This window comes from Trichosurus vulpecula, chromosome 8 (assembly GCF_011100635.1).
Source record: "Trichosurus vulpecula isolate mTriVul1 chromosome 8, mTriVul1.pri, whole genome shotgun sequence".
In the NCBI taxonomy this organism is placed as follows: domain Eukaryota; kingdom Metazoa; phylum Chordata; class Mammalia; order Diprotodontia; family Phalangeridae; genus Trichosurus; species Trichosurus vulpecula.
The window spans coordinates 256,493,012-256,519,614 of record NC_050580.1 but is presented as its reverse complement, the minus strand read 5'-3'; the positions used below and the strand labels follow the sequence as shown (position 1 = coordinate 256,519,614).

General features: G+C 38.7%; 1 protein-coding gene across 3 annotated transcripts in view; it reads left to right on the top strand.

The window, feature by feature from the left end:
* CPSF2 (cleavage and polyadenylation specific factor 2) overlaps nt 1-21,106 on the top strand; it is a 54,980-nt gene extending 33,874 nt beyond the window's left edge. For all 3 annotated transcript variants that reach the window (XM_036734553.1, XM_036734552.1, XM_036734554.1), the window contains exons 5-15: nt 3,214-3,343; nt 4,262-4,377; nt 5,201-5,388; nt 6,303-6,593; nt 8,931-9,031; nt 10,942-11,142; nt 13,907-14,059; nt 14,396-14,621; nt 16,093-16,392; nt 18,599-18,733; nt 19,407-21,106. In XM_036734553.1, the coding sequence (XP_036590448.1) occupies nt 3,214-3,343; nt 4,262-4,377; nt 5,201-5,388; nt 6,303-6,593; nt 8,931-9,031; nt 10,942-11,142; nt 13,907-14,059; nt 14,396-14,621; nt 16,093-16,392; nt 18,599-18,733; nt 19,407-19,499 (1,934 nt within the window). In that variant the 3' untranslated portion in view covers nt 19,500-21,106. The remainder of the gene's footprint in view (nt 1-3,213; nt 3,344-4,261; nt 4,378-5,200; nt 5,389-6,302; nt 6,594-8,930; nt 9,032-10,941; nt 11,143-13,906; nt 14,060-14,395; nt 14,622-16,092; nt 16,393-18,598; nt 18,734-19,406) is intronic.
* Nucleotides 21,107-26,603: the final 5,497 nt, after the last annotated feature.

Sequence of the window (26,603 nt, the reverse complement as noted above, 5' to 3'; positions counted from 1 at the left end):
ACACCAGCGCTCCTCCTCCCCCAAGAATCGCCAACCAGGACTACAGGGCAAAGCAAGAGAACCTTGCCTTAGCGCCAGCACGGTGATCTCTGCATTCCCGCTCTGATCAGCCACTTGATTCCTCCCACTGTGTAGGCTTTGTCCAGAAGCAGCTGCCGTGTTGCTGCTGCAGCTGCAGCCACCTTTGCCGCTGCAGGGCTGGGACCTGACTGTGCACTTCCCTCACCCAGATCCAGCAGTTTTCCCACTGACCTGCTTCATTGTCTTTGATGTTTGTTGGTTGAGAAGTCTGGTAACTGCCACAATTCAGTGATTCAGGGCTTTGAGGCCTGCTCTGCCCCATCTATTCCACACCTGATCTGTCCTGGTGTGGCCCATATTGGGTCATGCTCTGCTCCCACCATGGTGTGATAGACCCTTCCCAGTGACCATCCAGGCCGTCTTGGGCTGGAGACTTGTTTCCCTCTGTTATTTCGTGGGTTCTGTAGCTCTAGAATTTGTTTAGAAACTGTTTTTTTACAGTTGTTTGGAGGGATTTGTGGGAGAGCTTAAGCCAGTTCCTGTTTTCAAGCTGCCATCTTGGCTCCACCCCCAAATTGGTTATTATGGACTCTACTTTATGATAGGATTTGAGGTCTGGTATTGCTGTGGTCTTTCATTCATACTTTTTCTTCTTTTTCTCTTGATTGGCTAGATCTTTTGTTATTCTAAATGAATTGTTGTTATTTTATCTAGTTCTAAAAAGTATTCCCTCTGTAATTTGGTATAGCTCTAAATCTACATGTTAGTTTAGGTAATATTGTCATTTAAAAAAGTATTTACATTGCTTAGCCATAGATTGCTCTTTATTCCTTTTTAAATATATAATTAATTTACTTATTTTTAGTTTTCAACATTCACTTATATAAGATTTTGAGTTTTGAGTGTTCTCCCCCTCCCCAAGAGGGCATGCAGTCTGATACAGGTTCTACTTCTACATTCATATTCAACGTATTTTCACATCAGTCATGATGTTAAGAAGAATTAGAACTGATGGGAGGAACAACGAGAAAGAAGAAACAAAAGTAAAGGAGAGCAGAGAGTCTGCTTCGCTTTGCGTTTGGACTCCAGAGTTCTTTCTCTTGATGTGGATGACATTTTCCATCATGAATCTTGTGGAGTCATCTTAGATCCTTGCATTACCGAGGAGAGCTAAGTCTATCAAAGTCAATCATCGCACAGTGTGGCTCTTACTGTGTACAATGTTCTCCTGGTTCTGCTCATTTCACTCAGTTCATATAAGTCTTTCCAGGTTTTTCTGAAGTCCGCCTGCTCATTATTTCTTATGGCACAGTAGTATTCCGTTACATTCATATACCACAACTTGTTTAGCCATTTCCCAATTGATGGGCATCCCCCCAATTTCCAATTCTCTGCCACCACAAAAAGAGCTGCTATAAGTATTTTTGTATGTGTGGGTCCTTTTCCCATTTTTGTGATCTCTTTGGGATACAGATCTAGAGGTGGTGTTGCTGGGTCAAAGGGTGTGTACAATTTTATCCATGGTACCTTTTAGCAGGATGTAGTTTCCTTATCTCTTTTAATTAGATCTATTTTTGCATTTGCTTTGTCTGAGATCAGGATTGTTGAAGGATTTTAGCTTTACTCAGTGTGTATCCCTCTGTTTCAAATGTGTTTCTTGTAAACAACATGTAGAATTGTTTCTTAATCTACTCTGCTGTCAGCTTCTGTTTTATGGGAGAGTTCATCCCATTCACATTCACAGTTATGATTGCTATCTGTGTCTTTCTCTCCATCCTATTTTCCCCCTCTTTATGCTTTTCTCTTCTTTCTCCCTTTCCCTCCTCACTAGAGTTTTGCTTTGGATCATCGCCTCCCTTAGTCTGCCCTCCCTTCTATCGGCCCCCTCCCCTGTCTTCCCCTTTACCCTTACTTCTTCCCTCCCTGCTATCTACCCCCTCCCTTTTCTTTCTCTTTTCCCCTCCTGCTTCCTATAGGGTAAGTTAGATTTGTATACCTAACCTATTATGTTATTCCCTCTTTAAGCCAAATCTAATGAGAGTAAGGTTCAAATAATGCTCATCTCCCTCCCTTCTTTCCCTGTACTGTAAAAGGTTTTTGTGCCTTTTCATGTGATATAATCTACCCTGGTCTGCCTCCTTCTTTCCTCTTCTCTTTTAGATTTTTATCATCACATCAAAGTCAATTTATACCCACGCCCTCTATGTATATCACTTTTAAATGATATAATAACAATACAGTTCTCAAGAGTTACAATGTCATCTTCCCTTATAGGGATGTAAACAGTTTGCTCTAATTAATAACATGTTGGTGCTTTTCTTTCCTCTTTACCTTTTTATGCCTCTCTTGAGTCTTATATTTGAAGATCAGATTTTCTGTCGAGCTCTGGTCTTTTCATCAGGAAGCTTTGGAAGTCCCCTATTGGAAGTCCTCTCTATTTGTTGAATATCCATCTCCTTCCCTGAAAGATTATGCTTAGTTTCACTGGGTAGTTGCTCCTTGCCTATAATCCAAGCTCCTTTGCTTTAGGGGATATCATATTCCAAGCCCTCCAATCTTTTAATGTAGAAGCTGCAAGGTGCGGTGTAATCCTAACTGTGGTTCCATGATATTTAAATTGTTTTCTTCCTGGCAGCTTGCCTCATTTTCTCTTTGACCTGGTAATTCTTGTTATTCCTTTAAAGAATATTTTGTAGTTGTACCCAGATAAATCTTGTTTGTGTCTTGTTAGGTTAATTTCTAGATATTCATGCATTTTGTAATTATTTTGAATAGAGTTCCTGGTTTTCATTAGTATTTTATAGAAATGCATATTACTTATTTTGCGAGGCATTCTTCTGGTTTTTTTCTATTCCTTCTCTAGTTCACTGCTTCTCTCATTTTTCCTTCAGCAAATGATTGTGAAGTTTTAGCTAGAGAAGAGCAGTGCCAGCATCAGGGAATACATTCTACTACATTCAGAAGAAAGCTAGTCCCTTAGGACAGGGTGTTGTTCCTAGTGGCCCATTTATTCTCTGAGGAAAATTGCCCCTTGTTTTGGTGCCCAGTTTCAGTCTTGAGCAGTCACTATGTGGGGAATGTAGAGAAAGCTTGTGATCTATGCCAGCAGACACGTGAGTCACCTAATAGTTCCATATTCACAAGTGGGTTGTCCACAAAGTCTTAGTGTTACTATTATTTTTGCTGATACAGGCAAAGGGCATGGTTTGTCCATCACACCTCTGCCAGCTGGTCACATGATAGGAGGAACAATATGGAAAATAGTCAAAGATGGAGAAGAAGAAATCGTTTATGCTGTTGACTTCAACCACAAGAGGGAGATGTATGTATGTCAAAACAAGAAGTTATTATGGGAAATGCAATTGGATGTACTTTATAATTTCGTTTACATGAAGGTGAAATTGGAAAATTAAAGTGCTTATTTAAATTAGATTCAATTATTTTGCCCAAATCTCTTAATTTTGGATTAACTCAAAGCATCAGATGTCAAGAACCTTAACTACTGAAGGGCTTTTCTTATTGTCAAAATGACTCTTATATTAGTTGATTTCTCCTCTTCTCTCCCCACTCCCCTTAAGTTTCTAAAAATAAGCATAACTAGATTTTTGTTGGGGGAAAAGAGAGGAGGGGGCTGTGAAAATTGGCATGGCAAGTTATTTTCAGTATGTGTGCGTCACATACACTATTTCAGTGGTGTCAAACTAAAATAGAAATGACTACTAAACAGTCTAATAAAGACCCCTGAGGGTCGCATATTGACTTAGTAAACAACATATTAATGCTATCTTTGTTCTATTATATTTTTATTTATTTTGTTAAATACTTCCCAGTCACATTTTAATATGATTTGGGCTGCACTCTGGGGTTAAGGGCCTGTGTTTGACACCTCTGCTCCATATAATAGATGTTCCTAGAAGTATGGCATATTGTTGAATTTTTACCAATGGGTAATTTTTAGCACTTGCTACTTAAAGGAATCTTGGTGGTTCCTTTTGGTAGTACAGAAAAATTACTCTCCATTTTAGCTGTTTTGTAAATCTTGATTTTTAAAACCAGATTTTCTTAAGTAGAGCGCATATATAATACTGCATTTATGTTGTCATTGTAGAGCTATTTTGGTGATAATGTGTGGCAGTTTTCACATTGAGATATCCTTTATCTTTTTTTTAATTTTTTTTAATTTTTTTTATTTTTTGAGATATCCTTTATCTTATATTGAGAATTAAACTCTTGTTTACAGTCACTTAAATGGATGTTCCCTGGAAATGTTAAGCAGACCTTCATTGCTTATCACAGATTCCTTTAATGCTACTTATGTGCAGCCCAGACGAAAACAAAGGGATGAACAGCTACTCAGTATGTATTTTGTTATATTTAAATCAGCAGTAGGTTATAGAATAAATTATTGTTATGTGCTATTCTATGTACCTGCCGTTCTTCATTGTGACAGTTGAATTGACCCACTTAAAGGAGATAAGGTTTATATGTGTCCTTCTTTTCCAGTGTTCTATTTTAAATCTCTGTAATCATGATAATACTTAACACAAGAATCCATTACAGTGGATGCTGATTCTACAGTGTGAGGATTATCCTCAGAACATTTTTCATTCCAGCTTGGCTTTTCACCTCTCACCTTGCACATGTCTAAGTCTCTCGTCATCTGTTATAATGCCCAGAGAATTTTGATATTTTTCTAAATCGTATTTTTATAGGACCATCTACTAAACACACATAGAATCACACATATACACATTAAATACATGTTTAAATTCTTTTATTGTACTAAGATTTTGTTGTATCAAATATTGTTTGAAATGGGTCATCAGTTGACACTGCAAGGTTCCTTAGTATATAGATTTTTTTCCATTGAAGTTTTATTGTATACTACATTTCAAAGGCCAACACATTTCTATTGTATTCTATACTGTTCCCCTCTATTAGTGCAGACAGCTCAGTCATTTACTCTTTCCATGTTGCGTTTAAGAAAGCAAAAAACAGTATTTCATGATGTCCTTATCTCGGTCTTCATTTGGCCCTCAATTACTATGCCAAATCAGATACAGTTTATTCTAAACTTTCATATCTTCATACTGTAAACATAAAGGGAAGGACAAAATTACCTTTTTTTAATACTGGATCGAAGTATTGTTATCCAAATTTTATGTTCCTATTTTTCTAGCAAATGTCCTGGAAACACTTCGAGGTGATGGGAACGTGTTAATAGCTGTGGACACGGCTGGCAGAGTTTTGGAACTTGCCCAACTTCTTGATCAGATTTGGAGAACTAAAGATGCAGGACTGGGGGTGTACTCACTAGCACTCCTGAACAACGTCAGCTACAATGTAGTGGAGTTTTCTAAATCCCAGGTTTGTTTTATTTGATCATGTGTATATGCAATGAGTGGGGTTGAAGGTTTGAGACAGCAATTCAAGCTCGTGGGGATTCTTTGGTTGCTTTTTTTTAAAAGTTTTTTGCTAGTGTGTATGGACAATGTTCTTGGTCCACTTCTTAGTTTCAAATTCTGCTGATTGTTTATTTTTGTTTCTTTTTTTTTTTTTTGTATATTCACTTAGCCAAATTTCCTCATTGTTTGAATGCAAGAACGTTTGAGGTCATTTTCTTTTGGGAAAGGGATATCACTTGTGATAATTTTTAGGCAAGAAGAAGACATATTTAGGGTTTATGCTTTGCCTTCCTCCGTATATCTCTGAGAGGTCTTATGAATTAAATAGGATATAAAATTGTACAGTGAGGTATAAAAACAGCAAAGAATATGCAAAGGAATAATGTGGAAAAATTGCGATGAGGCATCTGAAAAAGCTAATTACTGCAGTGGTCGGTGTGGTGTAGTGAAAGAGCACCAAATTTGAACTTAAATCTGTGTTCTGGAGTTGGTTCTCATGTGTACTGTGTGACTTTGGCCAACACAGGTCTTCTGGCCTCAATTCCTCATATGTAAAAGGAGGGGAGTTCGACTAGATGACCTCTAAGATACTATTCAACTCTATAGTTAATTGAATTTGGCTTTAAATTTCTTGGTCACAAGGACAAAAAGAAACATTTTATTATGTAGTTTTCATAGTAAAATACTAAAATTTAAAGTTAGTGGTATATTTGTAATGATTTTACATCGAGGGTTATAATGTGTCTTAGAGGACCTTAGAGTAGAATGTATGATTTTTAATTTGAAATAGTTTGTGAACACTTAGTTTGTGCTAGAACTAGATGGAAAAGTAACTAACCATTTCTGAATGACTTATCTTTTTTTCCCCCCAATTAGGTAGAATGGATGAGTGATAAATTGATGAGATGTTTTGAAGACAAAAGAAATAATCCATTTCAATTTCGCCATCTTTCTTTATGTCATGGTCTTTCTGATCTGGCTCGTGTGCCTAGCCCCAAAGTTGTACTTGCCAGCCAGCCTGATTTGGAATGTGGGTTTTCAAGAGATCTCTTTATTCAGTGGTGCCAGGACTCTAAAAATTCAATCATCCTAACTTATAGAACTACCCCTGGAACATTAGCACGTTTCCTAATAGATAACCCTTCTGAGAAAATCACGGAAATAGAGGTAAGAAACACCTTTCTAGGTTTTGCCTAAAGATTTTTGAAGTGTGTCATACAGCTGGATTACAAACAAATGTTCCTTTAAAAATAATTATTTACATTTAAGTACAATTTCAACTTTTGTTGATAAATACTTTTTGATAAAGAAAAAAAACCATACATATTAACTAGTATCCATGTATGACGTGTTAAAGCTCATCTATATCATTGGGGAATAGAGCTTATTAACTTCTAATTCTAGCACATTCTCACAAGCTGGATCCTCTTAATAAAAAAATTTTTATTTTTTTTGAACATCTCACGTATAAATCAATGTTTATATTTATAACAATGACTCTGAGGTACTTATAGAATCCAAAGTACATTTCAAATCAGTACATCAAATTGTGTTTAGCATAGTTTTAGTGTTTAAGATACTGTATTATTCCAATTCTTTCAAAGTTGTTAATGCATGTATGGCTTATAATCATGAACTGCCCAAGTGGTACCTCGGCCAACACTGTTTCATAGTAATGTCACTAATACGTTTTTAGCCAAACCTTACAATAGTGCTACAAAATGCTGTTATGATATTGTTGAGTTGATCACATGAAATTCATTATTAGATGGTTACTTTCCAAAAGGAAAGTTGTTTTAAAAAAAAAATACATGTATTGATATCTTTTGTTTTTCTGTTGCCTGTTCTTCCCTCTCCTCTCCCCTAGAGGGCCCCCCCCTTATATCAAAGAAAAGTTTTTTAAAGGAAGGAGAAAAAAAAATCAGCAAAACTGATCAGTCTACTAAAAAATCTGAGATTATATGTAGCATTTGATACCTCTGAATCCACTCCTCCCTGTTCCTCCCCCTCCGCTGCCTTCAGAGGTCTGGCAGGAGGTGTCTTCTTTGGGCCCATTCTTGTTTTTGTACAGTGTCACAGCAGTTATTTTTCAATTGTTGTGTTGTTTTTTCCATTTACATTGTTGTAGTCATTATGAATGTTGTTTTTCTGTCTCGCCTTGCTTCACTTTTTTTGTGTAAGTCTTTTCATGTTTCTCCATATTCATCATGTTTTTGTTTCTTAAAGCACAGTAATATTCCTTTACATACGACAGTTTGTTTAGCTGTTCCCTAATCCATAGACATGCACTTATTTCCAGTTCTTTGCTGCTACAAAAAGTGCTCAACCCAACCTGCACTTGTTCAGTGCACTTAGGGCTCAATTCAGACGTAATACTTCAATTCCCTGTTGTCCTCTTGGGTTTTTGAAAAGCCTCATTTGGGGCTTTTATAGTCAAATTTTGGACCCCCAGGAATCTATCTCCAGGTTGTAAGATAATTCCCATGGAGCTGCTTGCCCTCTGTAATGTTTCACTTTATCATCGGTTTCCTAGAAACATAATGTTAGTCAAGGTATGTTTGTATATAGTGACCAAGATATTTCATCAGTTAGACTGCTTCATTCCTTGATTTGGTCAGATGAGGGAGTTTAATATGTTTACTATTTGATTACAGAGCTGTTCTATGTGCAAGGCATCGGACTGAGATCAAGTTCACATAGCATTTTTAGAAATATTAGAAACTGCAAAAGAGACCCTGTTAACATAAAGAAATGTAGGGATTTATTGCTTAAATAAAATATTATGAAAAGAATGCCTTTTCAGAGAGAGACAGTAAAATGTATTAAAAATAATTGCTGCTTTTTTTGTGGCCCATCACAACCTTCTGAATCTCATCTATGAATATCTGAGCATATTTAATTACTAAATTATATGAAATGTAAAATTATTATAAGAAAATATGATTAAATGGCTTATCTGTGAGTGATCATTAAAACAAGACATCAGAAATTTTAAGTGAGTTTTAAGATTATAAAAGGTAAGCAACATGATACAGTGCTGGCTCTAGAATCAGAGGCACCTGAGTTCAAGTATTCCTTAGAACACTTAGTAGCTGTGTAATCATGGGCAAGTCATTTAACTTCTCTGGTCTTACTTTGCTCATCTGTATTGTGGGGATCATAGTACCTGCAATTTCTATGGTATAGAGTGAAGATCGAGTGACATTTGTCAGGTGATGTACATATGTCAAAAGATTATGTAAATTTCAGCCGCTGTTCTATTAAACAACAAATAGACATGCTCGTTGTAGAAGAAAACTGCTAACCTTATGTAGTGATTTTATACAGTTTAATTAGTTAAATCCAGTCTAGTGCCATGATGATTCAGTTTTACTGTTAATGTAAACACCAACAGATACATTGAATAATTTCAAGGGAAAAAAATTTAAATTTAAAGATCACACCTCTTCCACCTCAAAATTGATAATAGTTTCTTTGACACTTTCTTCAACCATTCTGCTTTAGTTGAGAAAACGTGTGAAACTTGAAGGAAAAGAACTTGAAGAGTATCTAGAGAAAGAGAAACTGAAGAAGGAAGCTGCTAAAAAGCTAGAACAATCAAAGGAGTAAGTTACTTGAAAATTTTAAAACTTTTCAGTTGTTATTAATATCTTTTGTTTATAAATCACCTTCATTTTCAAATACATAACGCTTGCGCGCACACAAACCCCTCTGTATATGCCCCACTCAGAGAATGATCCCATATAATAGTGTACTCCAAACTTTTTTTGATCATGTACCCTAATATATGTATATTTACCTTTTAAAAATAAATTACATATATGTATTACCGTATTAACAAACTTGTATACTAAACCTCACACAAAAATATAAATTATAAAAGGATAAGCTAAAGATAGAATACTAGTGGATTCTTCAGTTAGTAGGGTCTTACTGCAATGTGAGTTAAGCTTGTGACATGGGCAGTCTTGCGGTTGGGGAAGATCACTTCCGCAGCTGTGTAAAGGATAGATTGGTGTAGGGAGAGATGTGAGGCGGGGGCAGGGGGCCCCAATTAGGAGGCTGTGTCATTAGTGTCGGTGAATTTTGATAAGGGCCCAAAATCAGGTAGTGGCTCTGTGAGTGGAAAGAAAAGAATAGATGTGAGGGACAGTGTTTGTGGAAGCAGAAACAACCAGATTTAGTAACCAGTGACAGGCAAGGAGATTGAGAGTGAAGGGTGGTCATTTTTATTGTATTGGCACAGTGCAGACATGAGTGATGAATATTCCTCCAATTCTTTAATTTTTTTATTGCTTTAAGGAGTTTGTTAGAACTGTGGTTCTACAGGTATTGAATTAGGCTTTGGTAAATCCCAGATATTTTATGTGTCACTGACTTCCTTTTCTATCATTCCCTCCTGGATTTTGGTGTTGCTCTATGGAAAATGCTGTTTATTTTTGTGTGTTTCTTTTACAACCTGCAACTTTACTGAAGCTGTTAATTTTCGTCTTTTTTTTTTTTTTTTGCTGATTCTTTAGCATTTTAAAAGTAAACCATCACACTGCGTAAGCAAATAGGGATAGTTTTGTCTTCTCTTTACCATTAATTACTTTCTCTTATCTTATTACTATTACTGGTATTTCTAGAACTGTATTAGCTGGTACTGGACTTGTGATATCATTGGCCTTAGTAACTCCCAAAGGAGAAATCTCCCTCTACCAGTGCAAGCTGGCAGCATCTCTGCAGCCTTTAGGGTTTTAGAGAATGGTTCAGAGGCTCTGAGAGGTTGTTTTGCTTAGAGTTACACGACCAGTATCTATAGATAGAAAGATAGATAGATAAATCAGAGATGGGACCATTTCATATAACAGAAAGGAAATGGGTGTCCTGATTTACTCCCATATTAATTGGGAAAATTCCTGGTTTTCCCCCCATTCCATTTATTTCTGACTTTTAGTTTATTTTAGAAGGATACTTTTCATCATATTATGAAAGATCTCTCTATATCTGTGTTTTCCTGAGTTTTTAGCATAAATAAGTGTTGTAAAACAAAGGATTTTTCTGCATCTTTTGGTATGTGGTTTTAGATGTTTTTGTTTTAATGTGATTAAATATATTTTTTTAAGGTTGAAGCATCTTTTCATTTTTGGTACAAATCCAACTTGATTACTGTGAATCACTTTTTCAATATATGATTGTAGTATTTTTACCGGGATTAAATAAGTCACTTTCAATACTGGTTCTTAAAAGAAAAATCTTAGCAGAGATCACGTTGGATAAAGACTTACTTTAGAGAAGTACTAATTTAAGGCTTAAATTTTTCTTTTGACTTTGTTATTGGTATCTTAGGAGAAGATTTATTTTTCACACAGTTGAAGCTTATACAGTTGAGCCAGCAATGGTATTTCTATGATTTCATTACCTGACAACCAATGCCATGTTTTGTTAAATATTGTATTTTTGACTAAAAATAGGAATTTGAAAGCAATTGTATTTTTAAAACCTTATAGTCTATTTTTCAATATCATCTCAGGGCAGATATAGATTCTAGTGATGAGAGTGATGGTGAAGAAGATATTGACCAACCGTCAGCACACAAAACCAAGCATGATTTGATGATGAAAGGTGAAGGTAGCCGAAAAGGAAGTTTCTTCAAACAGGCTAAAAAGTCTTATCCTATGTTTCCTGCCCCAGAAGAAAGAATTAAATGGGATGAGTATGGAGAGATTATCAAGTATGTGATTGAAACAAACTTTCCTTTTACTTGGCGGTGAAAGTATTAAGTATACTAGACTGTAAGTCTAAAAGAATTATCTGAACTTAGTGAACTTAATTTCTTATTTTCTGTTTACTGTATTAATTTTTGAGTTTGTAGAAATTAGATCTAGAAGGTCTCCTAGGTCTAACCCCCTCATTGTACAGATGAGAGAACTAAATCCAGAAGACATTAGATGATCTGTCCAGCATTACACAGGTTCCAGTCATACCAGGTTGCTTTGAAGTAGAAGTTTTGGAAAGAGTTCGAAGAAGATAATTGAAGCTCTGAAAATAGAACATATTAAAAAATGCTTAGAAAAAAGTGATAGGTGATAGAGTAGGCTTCGAGTATGTTACTTTTCATATAGAAGATGATGTTCAGTTTCCATAAACACTAAAGATAGGACATCGAAATGATTATGATCAATATTAGAAGATAAACTTAGCACTCCCTGTAGGGAGGATTGTTAAACTTGTGATCGGGTGACTGAGGATCATAGATTCAGAATCCAGAAGGACCTTAAAGATTGTCTCATTCATCAGTTTGCCCTGTTTCCCCATGCTGCCAACTCCCCTCCCCCCTCTCCCCACACTCACACACCTTTTTATAGGTGAGTAAAGTGAAGAACAAAGAAGTTAAGTGACTTACTGAAAAATACACAGGCAGTAAGTGACAGAGTCAGGATTCAAACCCAAGTTTTATGACTGCGCATCCAGGACTCTTATATTATGCAATGCTAATTTTTCTTTTTTCTTATGGTTTATATTTAAACTTGATAATTGGTCTTTAAAATAAATATAAGATGTAAAAATCCTTGAGGACAAAGACCATCTTGTTAGGAGGATAAGACCAACACATAGCAGAAAAAGGCTGCCTGAGCCGGTCCTCCTATTTTACAGGTGATGAAACGGAGACCTAGGAGGTTAGGTGATTAGGTCCATAGTATTAACTTTGAATAGTAGTTCAGAGAAGGAAGAAATCGATGTGGGCTGGTGTTGCTGGGAAAGGCTTCCCAGCCATTTTATTAGTAGAGCATCATGCATTATTAAATCTTTTAAGGGCTCAGTATTGTAGAGTTCCCAAAGACTCCTTTATATACTATTAAGAGATATACGGATGGGATTCAGAGAGGTCAGTGATTTGCTCCAGGTCACACTGCTTGCTAATAAGAGAGCAAGGACTAGAACCTAAGGCTCCCAGCTCCTAGACTGGTGTGCTTTTTCTGTTCCTCATTTCTCATCTTCAGAGTATACCTGTGAGAAGGTGGAAATTGAAATGGGATTTGAAAGCGGGATAGGATTTAGATAGTCAGAATGCCTTCTGGATAATGGTGAGAGCATCTCCAGATAGAGTCACAGAAGTGGGACCCATACTGTATGAGAAAATACTAGTCTGACTGGAGATAAGTTTTTGAAGAGTAAATGGAAATTGAGTAGACTAATAGGATAGGGTTTTTAAAGGGCTTTTAAAGCCAGGCAGAAGTACTTAGACTTAATGTAGTAGAGAACTTTTGATCAATATGAAAGGAGTTATATAATGGAAATGGTAGTAAGTAATATAGGTTGAGTGGAAAAGCTAGTCGATGAGGCAAGCTAGAAGTCTGTTATAAATAATCCAGTTTTGTGATGATTAAGACCTGGACTAAAGAGTAATAGTCAGAATGGAGATGATTCTAAGACATTTGGAAGGAAGAAACTATAGAATTTGGTGGCAGATTTGATGTGAAGGATGAGAGAAAGGTTAAGTGTCAAGATGATTCTAAAATTTTTATCCCAGGTTACTGGAAGGTTGGAATATATGGGAGAAGTGAGAGGTCAGGGCTGGTGACTGCTTTTTAGATTGGTGAGTCATCAGTAGAAAAGTATATAAATTTTTCAAGGATATGAGTATTGAAATAAACTGAGGATGGGAGAAACATCTTGTGGGGGCATGCCTAGTTTTAGGACTAAAAGGGCAGGAGAAGTAAAAAGAAGGGTCATGTTATAGCGAGAAACAAGAAAGTACAGGACACTAGGGGAGGAGTTTCAGAAGGGTTAAAAGTCATTCTGTAGAAAAGTAGAGGAGAACAAGGCCTGAAAAAGTCATGTTTGACAAGTAGTCTTGCAAATATGTTAGAGAAGGCACTTAATAAAAGGGAGTGTAAGTACAGTCAGTGAGGTAGAAAATGTTTTCAAGGTTTAGTAGCAAAAGTAAGAAGAGAAGTTAGATGCCAGCTAAATGAAAAGGCTTATGGCGAAGATATAAAACTTCTCCATAAAGGATAAAATAAAATCATGTGCTCAGAGTTGGGGAGGAGGAAGAGGTGATACACTGGAAGTCACACAGGTAGTTATTGGCAGAGCTGCAACTTGAACCCAGGTCTCCTAATTAAGCTAGCATCTTTGACATAATTTGAACTTGTTTTCTGTCTCTAAATCCAGTTCTCTTTCCATACTTCACTCTACCTGTGAGAACTGAACTTGCATGGAAGGCAAAGGTGAAGTCGGACATGGGGATTTTAGATAGGCTTAAGGAAAATATGCACGAGTGCCTTGTAACTTGTCATCATAAGTATCTTAGAACTCAAAAATCGGAATAGTAAAAGGTGGAACTTTTTTCAGTCACATTTTGCATTGTTTTTGAACTACAGTCATCTTTATAGATTAAAATACTTGGACAGATGTTACTAATGGTGCCACTAGGTAGTGATGGAATAATATCTTGCATATTACTGAACTAATAGTGAGCCTTCATTATTTAGACCAGAAGATTTCTTAGTGCCTGAGCTTCAAGCTACTGAAGAAGAAAAAAGCAAATTAGAATCTGGCTTGACAAACGGAGATGAACCTATGGATCAAGATTTATCAGATGTTCCTACCAAGTGCATTTCTGCAACAGAATCGATTGAAATCAAGTAAGTGCCTCAGTTGTGTTTAAGGAAGTTTGGGTGGGGAAAATGTTGGGGATGAAAGAGGAGGCAGGAAAGTTTAAGAAGTTAAGTGGAAAACATACATTAACTTTAAAGAATTGTATTTTATTATTAATAATGCATATTACCTAACTCATTTGTCTTGCATTTTTTCTTTTTTTTCTATAGTACAACAATAGGTGCTTTTGTCTTTAAAATCGGAATGAATGCTTTGTTCTGTTTGTAAATTGACATTTTTGAGAAATGCCGTGAACGTGGCCTAGGTCAAGTAAAAATTAACTTGAGGAGAATAAGCTTCTGTTACTTTGTACCTTGTTACAGAGCCAGAGTTACTTATATAGACTATGAAGGACGTTCAGATGGTGACTCCATTAAAAAAATAATTAATCAGATGAAACCACGGCAGTTGATTATCGTGCATGGACCACCAGAGGCCAGTCAAGACCTAGCAGAATGTTGCCGAGCTTTTGGTGGAAAAGATATTAAAGTGTATATGCCAAAGCTGCATGAAACAGTAGATGCCACCAGTGAAACGCATATCTATCAGGTAATAATATACTAGAGTTGGAGCTGTGTAGAAATAATGCTTTTTTGATAGGGAGAAAAAGGACCACTATCTTGATCTGAATGAAATAGTATAGATTCTTACCACAGGAAAGTTTGACAGTAGTCTGTGTGAGTCAAGCCAGATTTAAAAAAAATTATTGATACTTGGTTTTTCCTCAGTTTCATTTCTGACTATATCCCTTTTTTTCCTCCCCTACCCAGGGAGCCATTCTTTATAACAAAAGAAGAGGGGTTGGGAAGAGAAGTACTTCAGAAAACTAACCAGCATATCTCCTGAGTGTCATTGTATCTGGTGTTCCACACCCACAATTCCCCTCAAGCCAGATTTTTTTAAAATTTAGCCTTTGAATTTTTGTGTTTGCATAATTGGCATGTGTGGGGTTTTTTTTAGGTGTGGATTTGGGAGCATATTTACAGTAATTATGTAGCTTAGTGTATAACAGTGTAGTTAAAATTTCTGTTAATTCTCTTAACTGTCTACTTTTAACAAGATCCTTTAACTCTTTTTCTTTCATATTTTAGGGTATATATATCTATCCATTTCTTCTCCCTCCTGTCCCCCCCAGATGAGAAGAAAGTGCTAGTCTTTAGCATACATTACTTGTCAAAATGAACAAGGACACAAATGGACATACTATTTACTAGGTTGAGGATTTCAAAGAAAACAAAATTTAGTACTCAATTGATCTGACTGCAAGGTTTATTAAATAATATACAAACCACACACTCCTACAAAAGAATCTAAGAAAAATTCACATCTGCTTTGTTGTCATTTGCTGACACCCTGCTTTTGGCCAAAGGAAGCAAAGCAGTACAAGTAACTGCTCCTTGAAAGTCATACAATCCAGGCAAATAGCGGACTACTGGCTGAAATTACTAAGGGCTGTGAGGTTTTACACTGAGGTAGGCAAAAGGAGCTGGATCCTCCAGTCCAGGGGAAGCAAAACCCCACCCCCCAGCACCAACCCTGAGTAGCTTAGCTAAACAAAGGGGTTTGTAGACTCTCTTTGGGGGTGGGGGGGTGTGCTGCTTTCATGGACATTCATAAATTACTCTAGCTTGTTCTAGCTTCATGTCCCTGCTCTAGATAAAAGGAAATGATGAATTGTACTAAACCATTGATGTTACATAATACTGATACTTGATGTGTAGTGAGGTTAGCAGGCCCTCCTCTTAAGGGCAGCAAAGTCATCAGTCTACCATAGTCACTTCTAGTCCTCACTCAGACTGCTGCTTGGTGATCTCCTTTATTTTAATCTTATCATCTTAAGGTCTGGGGGCATATTTGCATGTCTTCATTAATAAAATTTCCATGTAAGTTTTTGATATACTTTTTTATAAGTATAATGTTTATGAAAATTGAATATCCTACAAAATATTAACATGTTCATTCTTTTTTTCTTTTCCAACATTCATTTTTTCAAAATGTCTGTTGTATGATACGCATGTAGGTGAGGTTAAAGGATTCACTTGTCAGCTCTCTTCAATTCTGTAAAGCAAAAGATGCTGAACTAGCTTGGATAGATGGTGTCCTAGACATGCGAGTTTCCAAAGTAGACACAGGCGTTATTTTAGAGGAAGGAGAACTGAAGGATGATGGAGAAGACTCAGAGATGCAGGTGGATACTCCTTCAGATGCTAGTGTCATAGCCCAGCAAAAAGCTATGAAGAGCCTGTTTGGAGATGATGACAAAGAAACAGGTGAAGAGAGTGAAATTATTCCCACTTTGGAACCTTTGCCACCTCATGAGGTAAAAAAAAGTTTGTGGTTTCTCTTCGTAATTAATCCTTCCAGTTTTTTTCAGCTTTATTTCCATTGTAGGGATGATTCTAACGATAATGTCTATAAAATTTTGTGTCAAGTGATAAACTACTAAGTATGTTGCTCAAGACATGCTCCTTTTGAGTTTTGTTTGTAAGCTGAATCATTTAAAAAATCTGAACAATTTAAATGTACCAGGACAGCCCTGTCCTTTATCTTCTCTTCTTCAGTTGCACCACAGTGCAGATACCCAGGGTTCTAGAAAGCCTTTACATACACAGTGGAGTCATACGAAGTTCAGCCTAACTTAAGTTCAGAGAAGCACATCACTCAGTTTAGATATCAGGGGATGAATGTTTTTGGTGAGGCAATTTATAACACTATTAAGACATGGAGGGAGAATCCATGCTCATGAAATCATGGCTTTTGAAGCTAAATTATCAATATTTGAAGAAACTCTGTGGTAGATACTTTTTTGTAATGTGACATCATCTAATTTGTCTGTTTTTAAGTTGGAGCTTTGCCGTACTGGTTTGCTTAGGGTTTGTTTAAAATGGAGGATCTCCAACATATATAAGTTAATAAGGAAATTTTTGGTCATTTGCAAATTTAAATTTACCACCTGAACTTGCTAAACCTCCCCGCTATGATATGTTTCCCTAGAATTTTACATGGCCTGCAATGCATCATTAAGAAAGATTAGCACATGTTTGTTTATTCCCGTTGAGTGAAGAGGCATCTCCATAGTAATATGGAAAGAACATTGGACTTAGAGTTGAGAGAACTGGTTCTAATCCTTCCTTTAACACATTTTAGTTGGGAATCCCCGGACAAATTATTGATTCACCTCTCTGAGCCTTTTCAATTGTTACCTGCTTTATAAAATCAGATTAATATCTGTAACATTTTGCAGGTTGTTATGGGGATAAAATAAGAATGTATTTAAAATGCTCAGCAAGCTTCAGAGCTCCAGATATATGTCAGTTCTTTAATTATTCCATGAAACTTTATTAAATACCTCCTACAGCCTAAGCATGGTCGGTCCTAGGCATTGAAAGAGATGCAAAGTTCAGATAGGATGTTATCCTTGTCTTTGTGAGTCACTCTAGAATGGAGACAGTATACAAAGGTAAAAATAATGTATGACGTCTAAGTGCTTTAGATCATTATGAAACAATGCTATGGAAGGTCTAAAAGGGAACATTGTTATTGACTAGAACAGGGAGTCTTAACTTGGAGTCTGTGAACTTTAAAAATATGTTTTGAAAACTATTTCAATGAACCTTGTTTCCTTGGTAATTCAGCTATTTTATGCATTTAAAAATATCTTTCTGTGAAGGGGTCCATGACATGCACACAAAAAGGTTCAGTTCCCCTGCTTCCCAGGCATTTGAGTTGGGTATTCAGGAATGAGTTGGCTGTACTGTTCTTACCTTCCACTTACTGCCTTGTAAGACTGTTGTTTGTTCTTGACAGTACTTTGTGAGCATTCTGGATGACTTAACCTTGGAACATTTTTAGCCCAATGGTAGCATCATGATTTGACTATAGCCTTTGTTCTTGTATGTACTAAAGTATTCTTCCTTTGGAATTGGGAGGAGAAATTGGAAAATCTCTTTTCCCCTTTTAGGGTAATACCTCCTCCCCTGTCCGCCCTACCTTTCCCTCCCCCCCAGCAGCAGTCATAGAGGAGTAGCCACAGGTTTATCATACTTATTTTGATAACCAGGGCATCCATACGTGATTATCTAGGGCACAGTTCTTTGTAAAGTGCCAGAGTACTGTTAGCTTCACTGTGGAGATGGGGCAGGAGTTTGGGGAAGGGGAGCAGCAAATATCCATTAAACCAATGAAAATATTGGGAACTTGAGGGTCTTTGAGTTCTGACTCTAGCTTTAGTACTGATACTCTGATTGACCTTAGGTAAGTGAGTGAAGTTGCTGAGCATAATAGAACCCTAGCAGGTGTATTAGTAATGAAGCATGACTAATACAATTTATTGTAAAGCCATTAAAATATGAAGTTCTTTGTAATGTTAAAAAAAAAAAGTAAAATTCAGAATAACAGTAGGGAACATGCTTTCCTGAAATCATCTCTCAAATGGCTTTGAGGGATTAATAGAAAATATCTGGAGTTGTATACCTGGTATTTTGATTTTGATTTGCTTCTTCCCCCCTTGTCTCATCTTTTTAAAGGTTCCTGGACACCAGTCAGTGTTTATGAATGAGCCAAGACTATCTGATTTTAAACAAGTTCTATTGCGAGAGGGAATCCAGGCTGAGTTTGTAGGAGGTGTACTTGTTTGCAATAATCTTGTGGCTGTCCGTAGAGTGAGTGGTTTTTTTTTAAACTTATTTTTTATTTTTGGTTTACAACACTCAGTTCCACAGGTTTTTGAGTTCCAGATTTTCTCCCCCTCCCTCACTGCACCCCCTCCCTCCCAAGACTGCGTGGAATCCAATATATGTTCTACATATACCTTCGCATTAAACTTACTTACACAATAGTCAAGTTGTAAAGGAGAGTTACAGCCAGTGGAATGAATCATGAGAAAGAAGGAACAAAACCAAAAAAGAGGAAAAAAAGAGAGCAAACAGCGTGCCTCAATCTTCATTCAGACTCTGATGCTTTCTCTGGATGTGGATAGTTCTTGCCATCATGAGTCGAGTGTTTCTTTAAGATTTGAAAATTTAGGAGGGGGTAAATTGAACAAAGGCTTGATCACTGAATTAGCATATTGCATATGCTGTTACCCAGTCTTTGCAAACTAGAATTATCTCCCAAACTTGTCAAGTTAATTGATAGTTGATGTTTATAGAGATGATCTAGAAACATTTCAATTCAGCAGTGTTAAATAAGTGCCTACTGTGTACTTGGCTGTATCCTATGTTTCAGAAGTATTACTAGGAAATGTGAAGTTCGAAATTTGGGGGGTTTTTTTTTTGAGGGTTTTTTTAAATGTTTTATAAAATTAACAAACTCCTTTTTTCCCCTCTTTCTTAGACTGAAACTGGACGCATTGGACTTGAAGGCTGCCTTTGTCAGGATTTTTATAGGATAAGAGACCTTTTATATGAACAGTATGCGATTGTGTAGAGGACCTGTTGTCCAGGTGAATCTCTGTTTCCCCTTTCTAAGGAAAAAAAAGGGAAGGGCTCTTTACCTTCTTTTGTTGTTTTCCTTTGTTGTTCTATAATTTGTACAGAGAGAACTAGTAGGGAGATAACATTTTAAGCCCAAGAAATTATACTAAAGAAGTGAAAAATGCAGACCATTTGCTTAGTAAATCTTGAACATTCCACCTTTTTGACTTTCAAATCGATAAATACCATAACTGGCAGCACAGGCCTAGTACTTGAGGTTATTGGTTTTCTTTATAGACAAGCCCTCTTTTCTAAGCGGGTATTATTTGATTTTAACAGTAAAACTAGGCAAACAAGTTCTTGGCTTCAGAGGGTATATGTATGTTCATAAAAACTATTTTTTACAGAGTTTGTGTAAAATCAATGGGTTTTTTTTTTATTTCTAGGAATGGGAAAAAAATGGGAGATTTTGAAATTAGGAAGGAACTGCTGCTCAGTGCAAAAGCAGCTGTTTTGAGAAAATGGACCTTTATAGATTGTTTAAATAAACAACAGCAACAAATATGCTTGTACATGCACTAAAACTCTGCCTCTAAACTCATGTTCATGTTATACTTGCTCACAAATCAGCTTTTATCTTTTCCTGTTCTGTGCTTTTTTTTTAAAAGTATAAAATACAATTTTGTCATTTGAATACAGATAGCTCAAAAGAGTTATTTGGTGTGTGGTGTGTTAGAAATTCTGATGTTAATGTTTCATGAAAGAAGCAGACATAGGACATCATTTTTTTTTTACAAAGTAATACTATGGTTAAAAACAAAATAGGTATTTTTTATCTCTTAGGCCTGCATGCTTCTAAGACCCCTTAAGCAGCATGTAGACAGCTTGTGTCGGCACTAAAATGCTACATAGGAAGCTAACTCCCCCCAAAACTGTAACTGTTTTGTGTTTTATAACTTCCTTGTGTTAGCCACAAGATAGCTTACATTGAATCCAGATCATCTCATTAAAGAAAAACCTCGAAATCCAGTGAGTTTTCATAGGAAGTGACAAATCGTGACAGACTTTGGCATTTATCTCGTGAGTCCAAGATCCAAGTCCTGTCCTTACATTTAGCACTTTAGATCGACGGGTTTCTCTTAAAACAAAACTGATGCATTTCACTTTCAAGTATTCCTAGAGCCGCTGTGAAGGTTCTGACAGCAGCTGCAGTAGAAGATAAACTGTATTGCTGGCATTAATGTGGATGAGCGCAGAGGTGGACACTGTCAGTGCTTTAACCAGAAACCTTCCCGGAGATTTCATTGCAGTACAGAGCAATGCTGGGACTGTTTGTCTTGGCGAAAGCAGCCAATAATTTCATCTTCCATTGTAATACTGAAAACTTGTTTCTTGCCTAATTTTTTTTTTACCTGACACATTCCATGAGTACGAATTTCATATAAAATGCTGCTAGAAGCTGTTGTGCAAACAAATATCGTTTGCAAGATTGGTATTTTTTAACCTGTGTTTGGCTGGCAAGGTTAATAAAATTTCTAAAAAGGTTTCATTTGCATTTCCATGGAACTTCATTCTCAGTTGTTACCCAAATAAATTGTGGCTGTAAAATATCCACACGCATCTAGACTTACACATTTGGTCTAGACCTGTGATTTCATTTGCTGTAGAGAACTCCTTGTGTAAAAACTTTCTCCACCAAACTCTTAGCTACCCCTTGTGGTCTTCAGTGTTGGCTGGGACACTCAGAGGTTAATTGCCTGCAGTCACACAGTTAGTATGTATCAGAGGCAGAAATTAAACTCAGATTTTCCTAATTCCACAGCCAACTCTACCCACTATGGTATGTTGTCTCTAAAACCAAAAGTATAAATAATTTTGAGATAGTTCAAATTGTATTTAGTAAATTCTGAGGAACTGTCAAAATTACTGTGCCGTATACACAATTCCTGTGTTGTATTCCTTGTACTTTTGGAAGAAATGGGCCGAGGTGGGGTTTTGTTGTTGTTGTGTTGCCCAGAGATGGCAGTTGTTGTAAAGGGTTTTCACTTTTATTGGATCGAATACATTATAAAGAAAACTTCTGTATAATAAAGTTATTTCCATGTCCTAGTGGATGGCCTGTAATAACCAGGTTTCTTTTGAACCCAACTCTATAGGATTTAGAGCTACAAAGATGACCTTGGGGATCATCTAATTCAGCTCTCTCGTTTTACAGATATACTAATCCAACTCTCATTTTGGAAATGAGGAACCGGATGCTCAGAAAAGGTTTGCTCAGTGTTACACAGGCAATAAGTAGCAGCAGGATGTGAACCCAGACCCTTTGATTCCAAAACCAATCTTTCTTTTTCCTTGCAACGACTTCACAGGAAAAACAATCAGTAGATTATATTCAAAAAGCAATTTAAAGGCATAGAACTTTACAACAAGGAGGGATTTTAGAAATAATCTAGCTTTAATTCTCTCATCGTAAAGATGAAGATACTGAGGCTTAGAAAATTTGACTCGAATTTATCAAATGTCTATTGTGTGCTAGACATTGGGAATACAAATGCAAAGGAGACAATCCCTACTGTTGAAGAGCTTGTATTCTAATGGAGAAACAACAAATAAAGAGTGTGTGTGTATCTTTGAATAGCAGTTGTTTGGGAGTACCAGCAGTTGGGCGGGTCAGGAAAGGCTCTATCCAGAAGATTGTAAGGTGGGTGTGAGGAGTGAATACGTTCCAGGTGGGGGGGACAGTCAGGTATAGAAATGGATGTTGGGGTGAAACAGGAGAGAAGCTGGGCTGGAACACACAGTGCGGGAGTGGAACTAATGCCCAGGGAGGCCAGAAGATTAGGTTAGGGCCTGGCTGTATATGGCTTTGAAAGTAAAAGAGAGTATCTTTTATCATTGTTAAGGTCTTGTCCTTCATTCCAGAAGAGGACCATGACATCAGGAGATCGATGCCTTTAATGCAGTTTGGGGTTGCTGATCCTAATATCAAGTAGGCTTATTGGGTGATCCAGATGGGATTAAGGAGTGGTGGAGTATATGCAAGTAGTCTGGGGTAGGCCGAGAGCAGTGGTGAAAGGAATGTCAGGTAAGCTAATTAGGTGACCTAGGTGGCGAGAGGCCAGTGGTCTGGGCTACTGAAATCAATGGGAAAATTCCAGGGACTGGGTTGCTTTCAAAGACATGGTCTTGGGGCAGCTAGGTGGTGTAGTGAATAGAGCACCAGCCCTGGGATCAGGAGGACCTGAGTTCAAATTTGGCCTCAGATATGATACTAGCTGTGGGACCTTGGGCAAGTCACTTAGCCCCAAATGCCTTGCCTTCTCCCCCCCTCCAGAAAAAAAATAAAGACATGGTCTTTTCTTTTTAGGGATACAGGGCCCATCACCCTATCACCATGATTTGCAAGTGAATTGAATTTAAGCGAGGGAGGGCTGTACCAAGTCACCAGCCTCACTTTCTCCTCTGGAGCCATCTGGGTCCGGTGCCCTTATATAGATCAGGATCACTAGAGGTGGCTGGAATGCAGTGGGACATCTTGGCCTTTTTAAGCTAAGGTCTTTCCTAGTTCTCATTCAACTGAGGCAACACCCATCCACTGATTAAGACTGCTTTAGAAGGGAGCCAAGGAATGGGCCCTTTAATGGATTGGGTGGAGGAGGTGGGGGAAGGAAAAAAAAAAAGAGTCTTTTCTCCTAGAAGCAATAGGAAGTCCCTGGAGTGCATTGAGTAAGAGTCACATGATTAGATGATCTACACTTAAAAAGCACTTTGTCAGCTGAGTCAAGTCAACAAGCACATATTAAGCACTTACAACTGCTATTAAGCAAGGTACTCTGCTAAGCACTAGGGATACAAAAAAAAAAAATCAAAAGACAGCCCCTGCCCTCAAAGAGCCCACAGTCTAATGGGGGCACAACATACAGAGAGAAGATGCCAGGCCCGGGGGACAGAAATCGATAATCCATAGTTAAGAGATGATGTGTGTGAAGAACAGCATGGAGACAAGTGATGCTGCATAGTGAGTATGTGGTAGAGAAAAGATGGAAGTGATGAGGGCACAGTCTCTGGGAACGCCTTGAACCCTTGAACTCTCCTTGAATCTTCCCAGCTTGGTCCAGTGGTCTCAGTGGGTCGGACAGCCAGGCTGTCATGGTCAACCTGACGCTATCAGGTGGTTCTCGGTCCAGTGGTCTCAGTGGGTCGGACAGCCAGACTGTCCTGGTCAACCTGATGCTATCAGGTGGTTCTTGGTCCAGTGGTCATGTCGGAGGCCATGAACCTATGTGGCTTCTGAGGCATGAAGGACATGGATGGATGCCCCATCCGGAAGCATGTGCCAGATCCTTTCAATTGTTTTGGCGCTGGGAATTTGGGAAAGTTTCAGGTACCTTCTGTATATTTTGTTTCCTTGTTTTATTTTTTTTTTGTCCCCCGACAATTACTCCTAACTTCTCCTTTACTAAGGAGGAAGGAATTTCCAGTCGAAGGGACCCCTACTCAGGTTTTGGCCTCATGGCCTGCCTCTCTGCTGCAGGCCCTGCAACATCTACCACCATGGGCCCTGCCCCCGAGGCAACCCCTACTCAGGTTCCAGCCCTGCCTGCATGGCAGTACCTCCTCCCTCTCTCTCTGAGGTGGCTCCCACTCAGGTCTCTTTGGTGTCTCCCTCTCTGACCCCTACCCCTCCTCAGGTACTAGCTGATCTCCCTTGCCAGCCAGATGCCCTGGCCTTGCAGTCTAATCTACCTCAGCCCCAAGCTCCAGGTCCCACAGCACCTTCAAGGCTTTTTCCCCTGAGGGAAATGCCTGCCTCCCCTGCTGGAACAAGGAGATTGCATATTCTGTTCTCCATTTCAGATCTCCTTCAAGTTAAAGAAAAACTGGGGAGATACTCAGAAGATCCCACTAAGTTTACTGAGGGTTTTAGGGATCTGTCCCTACAATTTGAACTTTCTTGGTGTGATTTGCATATCCCTTTCTCTACCTGTTGTACCACTGAGAAGAGGAGAATATGGGAACACGCTCAAAAATTTGGGGACAGTTTGGCTGGCAATAACCCCATAAAATATCCCCTAGGAACAGCTGCTGCTCCCACTAGTGACACAGGATGGAATTATCAAAGGAGTGAGGATAGAGAAAAGAGAGACCATATGGTAATTTGCCTATTAGAAGGCCTAAGAACTGCATTTCAAAAGCAAATAAATTTTCAAAAAATTAGGGAGATTACTCAGGGAGAAAAAGAAAACCTTGCCCTTTTCCAAGCCCGGCTAGTAGAAGCTATTAAGAAGTATACAAATTTGGATCCTGGTTCAATTGAAGGGGTGGCAATACTTAACATGTATTTCATTAATCAGTCTGCCCCAGATATTAGGAGGAAACTGCAGAAATTGGCCATGGGACCCCAAACACCTCAGGTCCAATTGCCGGAGATGGCCTTTGGAGTCTTCAACAACAGAGACCTGGTTGCAGCAGAGGAAAGGAAACGCAGGCAAAGAGCTAGAGACAGAGAACACACTCAATTCTTAGCTGGTGCCATGGCCAGGAAAAGACCCAAGGAGCCCCCCTCCAGGGAGCCCCCTTGGAAGCCCATTGGCTTGGGCAGTGGGGAAACCTGCTTTCGATGCCACAAGGAGGGTCACTGGTCTAAGGAGTGCCCCTCTAGGGCGCCCCCCTGGAAGAAGCCTCCAGGATCCAGGCCCCCAGGACTGTGCCCAGCATGTAACCAGGAGGGACATTGGAGGTGTCCCCGAGGTTGGAAAAGTGGTAGAGCCTCCTCCCAGTACCCTGTCCTCCAGTCTTCTCAAGACTCAGAAGGAGGGGAAAGCCTGGGGCTTGGCTGTGCTCCCACTTTCTCCACCTCTCTCGCGGAGCCCTGGGCAAAATCGAGGCAGAAGGTAAGGTTACCCACTTTATCACGGCTATGTTCTCTTGTTTTAACTAATTGCTCTGGCCCCACATGCCCCTCGACCCATCAGGTCGTGGGCATCAAGGATCTGTTGTCTGAACACTCCTTCTCTGGCCCTGCCCCCTTTTGGGGAAGGGACCTGATGGTGAAATTGGGAAGCCAATTTTCTCTAGTCAAACCTCATAACTCCTTTTACCCTCTGTTTACCAGACCTCCCCATGTTCCCCCAGAGGTGTGGGAGAAGGTTGAGCCAATTGTTTGGGATCAGGGAATTCCTGGGCAAGCTACTTCTGCCACCCCAGCCATAGTTCCCCTCCATAGCCTTCAATATCCAATTAAGCCCAAGGCTTGGGAGAGACTGCAACCATTAATTGCCACTCAAGGCCCTGACTCACTCCCTCTAGAGTGGGGCCCCTACCCAGCACGAGTTTTTGGGACTTTGAAAACTAAACTGACCACCACTCCAGCATTAGCCTTACCTAATCTAGAAAAACCTTTCACTCACTCTGCTGAAGGAAGGAGAGGACAGGCTTTGGGAATCCTAATTCAGTCCTTAGGATCTGACCCCTGTTTTCCAAAACAATTAGATTCTCTGGCTGCTACAGCCATTCCAATTGAGGAAGCTTCTAAGCCTCTAGCAGACCAGTCCCTAGAAGCTCTGCCTTGCCAGAGCACCCTGGAAGCAGAGGGCCACCAGTGCCTGGCTAACCACAGGCTCACCAAACATCAAACCTTGCTCTTGGATATCCCCGACCTGATTTGGATGTGCTACACGCTCCTGAAACCCGAGGCAGTGTGGTACACAGAACCGGTGGTTGGGGGAGCTGGGTATGAAATAGTCATCTTTGATTCCCTCTGGGGAAATTGTCTTTTCTCAATACTCATATACTGCCTGTTTGCTGCTTGTTTGCTTAACCTCTTTGCCAAGTTCATCTCTTCCAGGCTCCAAGCCATCAACTTGCAGATGATTGCTCAGACCAGGGCCCATCCATGCAGGGACCAACTCTACTACGCCCCTTGTCAGCAGGAAGCAGTTTCAGAAGCTGAGACCTTCGTCCCTGACCCCAAAAGAATTTGGGTCCTATTTGTTTGAGGGGGGAATGATGAGGGCACAGTCTCTGGGAACCCCTTGAACCCTTGAACTCTCCTTGAATCTTCCCACTTGATCTAGCCTTGGCCTGAGGCTATAACCATTAAGCCCAAATGCCTACC